This window comes from Myotis nattereri (genome assembly GCF_964212035.1).
Source record: "Myotis nattereri genome assembly, chromosome: 13".
Classification (NCBI taxonomy): domain Eukaryota; kingdom Metazoa; phylum Chordata; class Mammalia; order Chiroptera; family Vespertilionidae; genus Myotis; species Myotis nattereri.
In genome coordinates this window covers 42,383,178-42,395,757 of record NC_138088.1, presented here as the reverse complement: position 1 = coordinate 42,395,757, position 12,580 = coordinate 42,383,178, and the positions used below count along the sequence as shown (strand labels likewise).

At 44.1% G+C, this 12,580-nt stretch overlaps 1 protein-coding gene across 1 annotated transcript in view; it reads right to left on the bottom strand.

Annotated features, from left to right (window-relative positions):
* ABCC2 (ATP binding cassette subfamily C member 2) overlaps positions 1-12,580 on the bottom strand; it is a gene marked incomplete at its 5' end in the record, with an annotated part of 60,914 nt that overhangs the window by 15,733 nt on the left and 32,601 nt on the right. Inside the window, 6 exons of the mRNA XM_081104429.1 lie at positions 468-603; positions 875-998; positions 5,660-5,840; positions 7,223-7,390; positions 8,908-9,084; positions 11,951-12,077. Of these exons, the coding sequence (XP_080960555.1) occupies positions 468-603; positions 875-998; positions 5,660-5,840; positions 7,223-7,390; positions 8,908-9,084; positions 11,951-12,077 (913 nt within the window). The remainder of the gene's footprint in view (positions 1-467; positions 604-874; positions 999-5,659; positions 5,841-7,222; positions 7,391-8,907; positions 9,085-11,950; positions 12,078-12,580) is intronic.

Below are 12,580 nucleotides of genomic sequence, written 5' to 3'. Positions count from 1 at the left end.
TTAAGCGGGGAAGATAGAAAAATGGAGTGAGACAAATGGAGTTATACTGCAGAGACTGGAATTTGTTTTAGGAATTTGGATTTAAGTTAAGACCTTAAATTTAAGACCTTAATTTTAACTTTTATTAATTTGAATTGTATACTGAGGTTGATGGATTAGTGTCCTCTGGCTCCCAGAATTGCATCTCAAAGCAGTTTTGCTATTTGCTCCACATATGAGGATGGAATCAAACACTCCTGAAATGTGCTATGAAGATAGTCACAGGAACCATGCCATTCTTCATGAACATATGATTTAATGGAAAGCTCTGAGTACCTGCCAACATTTCAGTGATGAATTTAAAGACGTGCAAAGCAAGCATAAGACATAGCCCTTTTGTAGATATGTATTCAAGTCATCAAACTTTAAAATGTTGGGATCCCAAGCCTTATATCACCTCTAATGGTACTTTTCACTGTTGTACTCACCTTTCCAGTTTGGATGAATTCCTTCTCAATTAATTTTTGTCCTTTCACTAGTTCTTTCTCCTCTTTCGGGGTATTCACATTCTGAGTTCTCAAGGAGTTTTTCAGGGTCTTCAGGCGCCTGCTACTAGACCTAGATCTGAGAAATTGAAAGGGGGAAGGCTTTCCTGAGCATGTAGCTGCATCCCGAGGGTCTTCTTAAAAGCAGGTGTCAGTCACGCTGATTGCATCAACATTCATTTCAGAGCAGGTGGCCTTGGAGAATCACACAACCCCAACCCTCTTCCCCAGACAAGGAAACAAAGGAAGAGTTGGGAGTGTCCATGGTGTCCACTATCCACATAGAAAAAGAGAATGATCAAGTGGAAATATGGAAGGGATGATGGGTGCCAGCTGAGTAGATGACCAACCTGCGGCTAAGTGTTCGATGAAGGCTGTTTTCTCTGTTCATAGTAAAGGATGCTACATCCTGAGGGACTTCCTCCACACTGGTCATCAGCCCATAGTCATCTTCTTCTCCACTGTCCTCATTGACTAAGAGACACATCAAAGGTTAGAGAGAGTGCATAAAGCTCTCACAGCCATATGAACAAGGAGAGATGTCTTTTCTGATATTGCTGGGCTCAGCAAGAAATCCCAGATGTACACATAGGCTGGAATTTTTTACTCCAGAAATACTATTTTTTGGTATATTTACTCATGGAGAAATACCAGGATGAAGAAGAAATGAGTTAATATTCCACCTAAAAGTAAAATGGTCAAAAGGAGAAAAATATTCCCAGAAGCTTCTAAGTTCCTTTGAAGCAGGAAGGAAGTTTCAAGGATTATAGTAGACAAACACAGGAATTATAATCTCCAGAATTGACTAAAGAGGTAAGTATAAATTTTAAAATGCTCTTGAAATTCAAATAATTTGACAAACTTTTATAAATTTAAAGCACTTAAAAATCGCTGAAAATAAAATAAAATGTAGACATAACCTGGGCAACATAATGGTATAGTAAGGATCTCAAGAAATTGTTACCTCCATAACATCAATGAGAATACTGGCAAAAAATTGTCCAAATCAACTTTTTTGTAACTCTAAAATTAGCCAAGAGCTTGCAACAATCCAAGGAACATTTATTTAATAAAAATAACCAAATCTTAGTAAGACTAGTAAGTTTTGTGATTATTTAATTTACTACATTCCCATCCCTCTCTCTTCAGATCTGTTGTAGCTTAGAAAACCAACAACCTCATAATCATGGTAACCACGAAAAACAGTAGCCTAGCAGCTGCTGGAGAGAACAGACTGGTTTAGAACTCCCCCAAACACCTCATCCCCGGAAAATTATTATTTGACCTGTCTGACAATTCCCTGGAAAACCCCATTCACAGGGCTGGTCTTTATTGGACCTGACTTGGAGCTACCTTAAACAATCAGTAGCAATTGCTTAACATCACAGCTTACTTGTGGTTGTCATAAAAATTGGGGTAAGAGAGAACCAAGATGGCGACATAAGTAAATGCCTGTACTTGCTGCCTCCCACAACCACATCAAAATTACAACTAAAATACAGAACAACTATCATCCAGAACTGCTGGAAAGCTGGTTGAGTGGAAGTACTACAACTAGACAGGTAAAGAAGAAAGCACCTTGAGACTGGTAGGAGGTGTGGAAGCGTGGAATGAGCTCGTCTGGCACCCGTGTGTGCCGTTTTAATCGGGAGGGAGATTGCCTCTGTGGAGGCCGCCTGGAGGAGTGAGGGGTCCCAGTTCCACACCAGCCCCCAGCCCAGGGTTTCAGAGCTGGGAAAAGAAGTCCCTATGGGCAATAAGAACTATGGACTGTAAAAACCAGTGCAGATTGGGGCTGAGTGACACACAGGTTGCCGGAGACCCAGCTGCTCTTCTTAAAAGGCCAGCACCGTGAACTGAATTTACAAGCTCCCACTTCCTCTGAGCTCCAGCGCCAGGTGAGGCTCTGGGGGACCCAGACACATACAGGGAGAAACTGTACTGTCTGGCATCAGGGCAGGAACTCGGAGGCAGCTTTCTTCCAGATGGAGGTGCTCACAGCTGTCATTGTTCCTGTGTTGGGACCTCCCAGTGCAGGGCTGGCTGGCAGTCATTTCTGTTTTCTTTGCCCTGGTGATTCCCTGAGACCCCACCCCACCCAATTTGCAACCCCACCCAAGCTGTGTGCAGCAGTTTTCACATATGAATGGCCTGTCCTTTCTCAGGCTAAAACTCTATCAAACAAGCTGCAGGTAGGTCAGGGAGCCCCAAACCTATCAATAGAAGGCCCAAGACCCGGCACCAGCACCATCCTGCCTTGCTTCACAGCTGGGCCTTGTCTGGGCACTTCCAAACATGATACAAAGAGGGGGAATCTTCATATCTCTCTGTAGCTCCTGCTGGGTGGCCCCAGGCAGTGGCTGACTTTGCATCTCCTTGGAGATCCAAGAGCCAGTGTACCCAGTGGTCAGTGTGAGACCAGATTACAACTCTTCACATCCATAAGCAACACACTCAAGGGGCAGACTCAGTGAGCACCAAAGCCCCACTGAAGCAAGTTCTGCTCCATAAGGGTGTTTCCTGCACAGCAGCTCTTCCACTGTAGTCACAGCTGGTCCCCACAGTCACTTCCTCCCAGTGACATCAACAGCACTCAAGGTTCAACTACAACAAAACTGTGCACACAGTCTGCAAAGGGGTGCACCAAGAATGTCCACCTCAGGTGATTGGGGAGGCTGAGCCACTGGGCCCTGTAGGACACCTACTACACAAGGCCACTCTATCAACTCAAGGAGACTTAGCAGCTACCCAATACATAGAAACAAATATAGGGAAGCAGCCAAAGTGCAGAGACAAAGAAACATGTCACAAATGAAAGAAATGGAAGAAAGCAAACTACTGGATATAGAGTTCAAAACCACAGTTATAAGGTTACTCAAGAATCTTCTAGAAACCTCCGAGGAACTTAGTGAGACCTTCAAGGATCTCAGTGAGAATGCAAAAAAAAAAAAAAAAAAAGAAAGAAAGAAAGAAAAGAACCAGTCAGAAATTAAGCATACACTGGCTGGAATAAAGAATAATATACAGAGATTCAACAGTAGACTAGAGGATCCCAAGAATCAAGTCAAAGATACAAGGAAGCAAAAAACACCCAACCAGAAGAGCAAAAAGAAAAAAAATCCAAAAATATGGAGACAGTGTAAGGAGCCCCTGGGACAACTTCAAGCATACCAACATCCAAATTATGGGGGTGCCAGAAGAAGAGAGAGAGCAAGATATTGAAAACCTATTTGAAGAAATAATGACAGAAAACTTCCCATACCAGGTGAAAGAAATAGACTTACAAGTCCAGGAAGCATAGTCTACCCCAAACAAGAGGAATTCAAAGAGGACCACACCAATACACATCATAATTAAAATGCCAAGGGCAAAAGACAAGAGAAAATCTTAAAAGCAGAAAGAGAAAAACAGTTAGTTACCTACAAGGGAGTGCCCATATGACTGTCAGCTGATTTCTCAACAGAAACTATGCAGGCCAGAAGGGAGTGGCAAGAAATATTCAAAGTGATGAATAGCAAGTACCTACAACCAAGATTACTTTATCCAGCGAAGCTAACATTCAGAATTGAAGGTCAGACAAAGAGCTTCACTGATAAGCAAAAGCTAAAGGAGTTCATCACCACCAAACCAGTATTATATGAAATGCTGAAAGGTATTCTTTAAGAAGAGGAAGAAGAAAAAGGTAAAGATAAAAAAAATATGAACAACAAAGTGACAACAAATACATATCTATTAATAATTGAATCTAAAAATCAAATGAATAAAAAATCTGATGAACAGAATAAACTGGTGAATGGAATAGAATCAGGGACATGAAAATGGAATGGACTGAGGATTCTCAGAGGGAAGGGGCTGTGGGGAGGTGTGGGAGGAGATTAGACAGAGATCTTATATGCATGTATGCATTACCTATGGACACAGACAATAGGGTGGTGAGGGCCTGGGGTGGGGTGGGAACTGGGTGGAAGGGAGCTATGGGGGCGGGGGGGGGGGGAGCGGGACATCTGTAATAATCTCAACAATAAAGACTAATTTAAAAAAAGTTGGGGTAAAAAAGAAGCTGACCAAAACCTTGAAAGAAAAAGCAGGGGAATAAGATATTCATGCCCTGGAGCACATAAAGGTTGATGGAAAGCTTTGACCCCTTCCTTTCTGCTGGTTCCTGGTATCCCTGCCTCACTCTCCTGGGCTGGCTCTGGATCCCCACCACCCACACCATCCTGTTCTTTGTTCCTGCCTTGTCCCTCCAAGGCATACAGTCTTCCTGGTCTTCTCTTTTTCCTTCTCTTGTGCCCCCAGGATGGTTTTAAACCATCATTGTCTTGACCTTGAAGCCTAAATATGCTCCCACGTGCAGGCTCTGTAACTCTCTCTATTGATTGACTTCCGGAATGGCCCAGCGCCCTCCAGGTCTTGCTTTCTCAATCTTGACCTTCTGCTGATAACTGCTACCTGAAGAGAATACCCAGCATTACGCAGAAGACTACCCAAGGTTCTTGGGAACAGGACTCCATTACTGATGGAAGCTAACCAGCGACCCCAATGGTGGTGGTTTTAGGGGCTATTTCTGTGGTAATACTGTGAGTTATATTATGCAACTATCATGATTTTTTCTGGTTCAAAACACCCAATGGTTTTTGATGTATTAGTCAAGATTCCTTTGTTAGAGCTTATCAAGAATTTAGCAGTACACTTATCAAGGACTTAGTATTAGCCTTTGAAGCTGTCCAGGCAGTTCTTTTAAGGGGTTTGGTGGTGGGTGATGTGGGATATGTGACTTAAAGCAGTTAAAGCAAGGCATCACTAAAAGTGGGCTCCTTGTGCCACTGGTGTTTCTTCCACAAGGGCTGATCACCCCAAACTCCAGTCACACCCTTCCAAAGCGTGCCCTTTGATTACATGTCAATGACCAGATAAGCAGGATGAACCTCCAGTTCGGCTCAGGCATAGAGTTCCTATGTCCATGCTTCTTTACAGAGACACAACACAGAAAGAACAGATTTTGGATCTCTGGGTAATTCACACTCAAATCTAGTTCACTGGATACTGAGCAGTTCAGGAGGTAGATATCGGTTCACTACTTCCATTCCTTGCCATACCCAAATTCTGTCCCCGTTCCAGTTGTCCTTACATACCTGTGGCTTCTCCTTCAGGACCCGCCTGCTTTACAAATGTCTTCAGGTTCTTAGCAAACAGCCCTTTCTTGGCTAGCAGAGCACGGTAGGACCCCTTCTCTGAGATGGTGCCATTCTCCAGAACCACAATCTCATCCACTTGGGGAAGAAAGTGAATGCTATGTGTAACCAGGAGTCGAGTCTGTAAAAATAACAGTAAGTTGTGCTGATAACCCTGTGTCCGCCGCCTTCCTCGTCCTACTCTAAAGAAGGAAAAAGGATGACTCAATTCACTATGGGGCTTTGCTTCAAAATGTGGCCCTGACCACCTGGCCTCTCTTACTTCCTCTTTCCTTCCCAGCACCTCATCCTAAAACCTGACCCATGTGTAAGATGAGACTCCTGAAAAAAAAACAAAAAACAAAAAAGAGAGAGAGAGATTTCTGTCATCATTGTGTATATACTTGGAGATTTTTTATAGTGACAATGAGGTGTGCATAACACACATTCTCTTCCAGCTTCTTGGGTAGCCAGGAGTTTGGCTTAGGAATGTCCCGGGACATAACTAACTAAATAACTAGCTAACCAATTGCCCCTTTTGCTAACCAGCTAACGAACTGAGCTAATAAGAACTGCCCACCCCGGCCAGTGTGGCTCAGTGGTTTAGCATCAACTTATGAACCAGACGATCAGAGTTTGATTCACAGTCAGGGCACATGCCCAGGATGCAGGCTGGGTCCCCTGTGGAGTGCGTGGAGAAGGCAGCTGATCAATGATTCTCTCTCATCATAGATGGTTCTATCTCTCTCTCCCTCTTCCTTCCTCTTGGAAATCAATAAAGATACCTTTAAAAACAAACAAACAAACTGCCCAGATTCTTTCAGCATGTTAGTGACATTGTGTAACAAGAAACTTTGTCTTTGGCCCAGGTCCTCCCTGGTGTGGGATATGACATTCCTTGTATTGCTGTCTATTGATAAATCACATGACTACTGACACAGGGGTTCCACTCAAAGGAAGACTAACACTCATGGATCATTAATGAAGCTCAGACAGGGGCCATGGGGTTGAGAGAGCCTCTGGAGAGAAAACCCAAGCCCACTGTCTCTGTCCACAACACAGACACTGTTGGGATGGGAGAGCTTATTAGCCTAGACTTATCAGACTTGTAGACTAAGTCACTTATTAGCATAGAATCCTATGTTCTCTAAAGGGGCTCACTAGGAATAACAAAAGACACTCCTAGTATCACTCAGGAAATTCCAAGTTTATGAGCTCTGTGCCAAGAACTGGAAACAAAAACCAAATCAGCCTTACTATACCACAGGTCTCAATGTGCTCTCTCTCATAATCAATCATCCTAATGGGCTCAATGCCCAAGCCACAGAATAAGCTAGAATTTGCCATGACCTCAAGATGGGAGCCCTTATGGGCTTAGCTCCTGGAAGACCAGTCTGACACTGTCTCCTCAGCAGCCCGGGGGGCAGGTAAAATAAGGAAATCTGCTTCAGGACTGCAGCTGACCTAGATGTGTGCCCCCGAAACACATACCTCACGGCTTTGCCACTTGAAATGATTCCTCACCTTGCTTTTCAATAGGCCATTGGGACCCAAGACCTTATCGAAAATGTGTTTTCCCACGTGAGCATCCACGGCCGACAGGGGGTCATCCAGAATATAGATATCTGCATTTTGATAGGCAGCTCTGGCCAGGCTGATGCGCTGCTTCTGACCCCCACTGAGATTTATACCCTGAAGAAGAAAAGCATTTCTATTAAGCACTGGGCCCCAGTCCTGCCTGCACGGAGGCTACTGAGGAGGGGTAAGAAAGAGATGTTTCTCAATAAGGTATTAAGGGCTTACAAGTCTTCAATTTCCTTTATACAAAAAGCAACTTTAATTCAAATAAAACCCTTTGGGCCCAATAATTAAAGGCAGGCCCGACTTACCATTTTCTACTGTATAATTTACTTATTATTTTTTGTTGCTTCCTGTCCCATAAGAATGTGATGCTATACCAGGCAGATTTTCTCTATTTTGTTCATGGATGTAACTCCAGCACTTGAAACAGTCTCTGGCACATAGGTGCTCAGTAAATGTGTGTTGAATCAATGAACAAAATCACTCTAGAGCTGTATCTTCACGGGTCTTCCAACATTTCAAGATCCTTGTCCTCAAAGACTGCTATAGGCAGTTTTAATAATGGGGATTGTTCAAGAGAGAACCACAGGCCCAAATGGTGTCACTTGTGCTAAAGCCCAGAACACCAAACCTAGATGTAATACTTGAGCTAATTTCTGTTTCAACCTCTCCCAGAAACACTTAGTCAACCCGGGTGACCTTTTCTAGGCAATGCCAAGGAGGTAGTCTGTCCTGTGGGCCTTCTCCACCCCACCCCACCCCCGCCCCCGCCCCAGGAAGGAGAGGCTTTCTGCATGATGAAACCCTTCCCTGGCCTCTTCCTCCAAAAAACAACAACAACAAAAAAAAACACCCAAAACACAAAAACAAAACAAACAAACAAAAACAGATGTTCGGGTGCCCCCAGATAATTTATTTATTTATTTATTTTTTTCTAATAGCTTTCTTTCCCCACCCTTTTTTTTTTTCTTTCTATTTTTGTATAACACTTTGAGTGCCCTTGGAGTTGCTAGGTGGGATTCTGTCTCATTCATAAATAATCAAGTCAATCAGACCTTCAACTGCACTTGGTTTAATTTTGTTTTTAACAGGAGGGAGGATGAAAACATCCTAAATATGTAATAATCAGGGATTTTCTAAACAAATTATTCTCTATCCATACAATGGATAAAATATGCAGTCGTCATTAAATATCCATTTTTAGGAAAGGCATTTAATAACATCAGGAAATAATTCACACTCAATATCTGTCTGTTCAAAGCAGGTTACTAGAACCCTTCTCTGACCCTTGCTGATGTACAGAAGTAGAGGCAGGACACCTAGGCTCTGGTCCTGCTGCTGTCCCTCCGCCATGACATCAACCTGGGGCCAGTCACTGGTTACTTAACCTCTCCAGTCCTACCCTCCTCTTCCCTTCAGAGTACATAATCCCTGTATTTGCTTCCAGGTACCAAATTTAAAATTTCTGGATTACTATATTTGTATAAAATACTGTACAAACTCATGTTTTCTGGTGTTTATTCCCAACATGACCACCGAAATTGGTCAGCTATTTTACTCCTATGTACTCCTTTGCCATCCTCACATTTTTTCTTTGATATTTCTTCACCCTTTAAGGTTCTAAGTACCTTCTCTCCAATCTCAGCCAGGTCTCCCCCGGGCAGCACTTTCAAGTCTTGGAGGAGGGCACAGGCCTCTAGAACTTGCTGGTATCTCTTTTCATCGAATTCTGATCCAAAAAGGATGTTGTCCTTTATGGTGCCATTCTGGATCCAGGACTGCTGTGGGACGTAGGCTATCGTGCCCTAGATGGGAAATATGAGACCACAAGACAGTTGTACCTCCAGAAATGCAGGGTTGAAGGACGGGGTGGCAGGAGCCGGAAGGAACAAATGGAACTTAGACTTGAAGAAATGTATGTCAAATTGACTGAACATCTGATATGTATAAATGTATTTGAATTTTTGCACAAACCATGGAGAAGGAACTCGAAGTCTTACTTGTCATGTAAAGTCCTCTTTTTTAGACTCTCACTTTCTAGCCATGATCCTGAAAATGGGAGGATGAATGCATGTGCTGGCTCTAGAACAGGGTTCTAGTCAGGCCCAAGTGAGTTTACTAGGAGCAACTGAGGGATAACACTGCCAGGGGCCTGGTATAGATGGCAGCTGAGGAAGCAAGGACTAAGAGATTGGAATTAGGGTGCAGGCTGATGCATGAAGCAGATCATGTCCAAAGAAAGATGAGCCTGACAAAAGCCTGTGTTTGAGGAAAAACTCAGTTATGAGGTAGCAAGAAAACACTTCCTAAAAGGAGTTAAGAAACAGAATTAAATCTGTAGATGCTGCACAGATGCAGAGATCAGACTAATAGTTACCAAAAGGGAGGGAGGAGCTGGGTGAAAAGGTGAAGAGATTAAGAACTACAAATTGGTAGACACAAAATAGTCACAGGGGTGTAAAGTACAGCATAGAGAATATAGTCAATAATCTATATATATAAAACCCTAACATGCAAATAGACCGAACGAGCAACCAAACAACTGGTCACTATTACGTGCATTGACCACCAGGGGGCGTGCACAGAACATGGCAGGCATCAGCCATGGTGGGATGGTGGAGCAGGTGAGTGGGGGCGCCAGACCAAGGCGGGGCGCTGGTCACTGTCATCAGGGCGCACCTCTGGTGATTACTGAAAATTCTTTGCTCCTACATGCTGCAGTCCCACCAGGCATTTGCACCCACTGCCAGCACCCAGTGCCAGCCCCAATTGCTCAATGCTGTCAGTGGGTGCAAGTGGTGGCTGCCGGCCCCGATCACCCCTGAGAGCTTTTCTACCTTCCCCTGCTCCTGAAGGGTGATCAGGGCAGCAGCCACCACTTGCATCTGCTGAGGGCACTGGTCCTGCTCACACCCGCTGCTGCACCAGCCCCAATAACTCCACGCTGTCAGCAGGTGCGAGTGTCAGGGCATGGAAGCGGCGGTAGCAGGAGCGGGGCTGTTGGCAGGCAGGGGACTGGGGGCCACGGCAAGAGGGCCAGGCCAGGGTGCGAAGGATGGGCCAAGACCCATGCCCGTGCCCTCTGCAGCCTCATGGCCCCAGTTCCTTTCAAGGTGCACAAATCCGTGCATTGGGCCCCTAGTATTGTAATAACCATGTACAGTGGCAGGTGGGTAGTTGAAATAAGGAAGGACCTCTTTATGAAATATATGATTGTCTAAGCCCTGTGCTGTCCATCTAAAACTAATACAAAATAATACTGAATGTACACTGTAATTGAGAAGAGTCTGTAGAGTGTGCTCTGCTACACTGCATGTGGATTAATGCAAATTAGCTCATTAGTTATTGGTAAATCAGGGGATAATGTCAGTATAAAGTAGATGTTCTTAAAAAGGTCCAAACATGTCAATGTAAAGCAATCAGGAGTGAGCTTTCTCATAATTAAAAAGAAGGCTTAGCAATATATAAAGATCTTAAGGAAAACAGCTAAAGATCTGTAGACATGCCTCTTTTTGGTGCAAGTAGCGGTTGGTTAAATGACTCAAAGTACCTATAGTTTCCCCTTAATGTAGCTCTCTGGGGAAGCTGAGAGTGCTCATGAGGATGCCATGAAAACATTTTCTCTCTGTTAAAAACATCATAATTGCCTGGCCAGGTAGCTCAGTTGATTGAATGTTGTCCCATATACCAAAAGGCTGTGGGTTCGATCCCCAGTTGGGATGCATATGGGAGGCAGCCGAGAAATCTCTCTCTCTCTCTCTCTCTCTCTCTCTCTCTCTCTCTCTCTCTCTCTCCTCCCCCCCCCTTCTCCTCTCTCTAAAATCAATGAAAAATATCCTCAGGTGAGGTTTACAAAACAAACATATTGATAAATATGCCTATATCTTACATCAGATTTTGGTATTGGAAACAAGTGCCCCCAGAGGAGGAAAGGGAGGCGCTGAACTAACTGTGATGCTGGGAACAGTTGCCAGCAGAGACTTTGCAGCGCTGCTGTTTTTACTGCCATTGTTTATTATCTTAAAGTTATACAAGTTTAATAATCGGTTACAACTCTTTCCCCTAAGTCTTGTTATTTTTATTGCACAATTTTGTGGAACTTGAAGTTTTCAGAAACAAATATAGGTATAGCAGAACTGCCGATACTCTGAAGGGAAAGATCTCTATTCAACATTTTTCAAACTTTAGTATGCGTATGAGAATCACCTGGGTAGCTCATTAAAAATGCAGATTCTTAGCTCTGGTCGGTTTGGCTCAGTGGATAGAGCATCGGCCAGTGGACCTAAGGGTTCGATTCTGGTCAAGGGCACGTACCTTGGTTGCAGGCTCCTCCCCGGTCTGGGCGCGTGCAGGAGGCAAACAATCGGTGTGTTTCTCTCACATCGATATTTCTCTCTCTCTTTCCCCCTCTCTGTAAATCAATGGAAAATATCCTCAGGTGAGGATTTTTTTAAAAAAAGAAGCAGATTCTTGGAATCCACCTTGAGTCTGATTATGTATGTAAGGTGAGGCAAAGCATCTACAGTTTACAAGTGGACCATGTATCTCCCAGACCTTTTACCTACACAGCAACCTGACAGCAGTGGTGGTCAGATTCTAGTCCTCAGAGCGCCCGTCCAGCACGAAGTGGCCCACATTTGAGTCAGTCCTCCCCTTGGCATTCCCGCTCACCTTGATGTTGATGTGCCCATGGACATTTTCCATTTCTCCCAGCATGGCTGACATCAAGGAGGATTTCCCAGAGCCCACAGTGCCCACCACAGCCACCAACTGGCCCGGCATGATGTCCAGGTTCACACTGAAAGAGAGAAGTATATTTGAAGGAGATGAGGGGACTTATTCAAGAGGAGTTCAGGCCCCTTCTCAGACTCTCTATGGGAAGTCTGGTATTTGGAGATTTTCTCTCAAGACTGGAAAATTAGTCTTTGGTATACAAGACTCCATAGTGCTTCTTTAATTATTTATTTTTAAGCTCTAAGAGCCTAGAGCGTGAGTCCTAATGTATTCAACTTGCCTATGAGCTGTTTGTGCCAACCTTGGGTTTCCACTGGAAAAATTCTCTTAGAACCAACATGGTGCCATTGAACAAGACCCCAGTGGGAGCCTGGAGACCTGAGTTCAAGTCCCAGCTTTGTCTCTGCCCAGCTGTGTGATCTTGAAATGTCACGTCCTCTGAACTCTCATTTCTAAAGTAGTGGTCTTGGACTAGGTTATTGTTTCCCAAACTTCGCTCTTCAGTGAGACTAGCCATCCAATGGAACACCTGCTGAAAGCACAGACTGCTGCCCGCTCCCCTGAGAC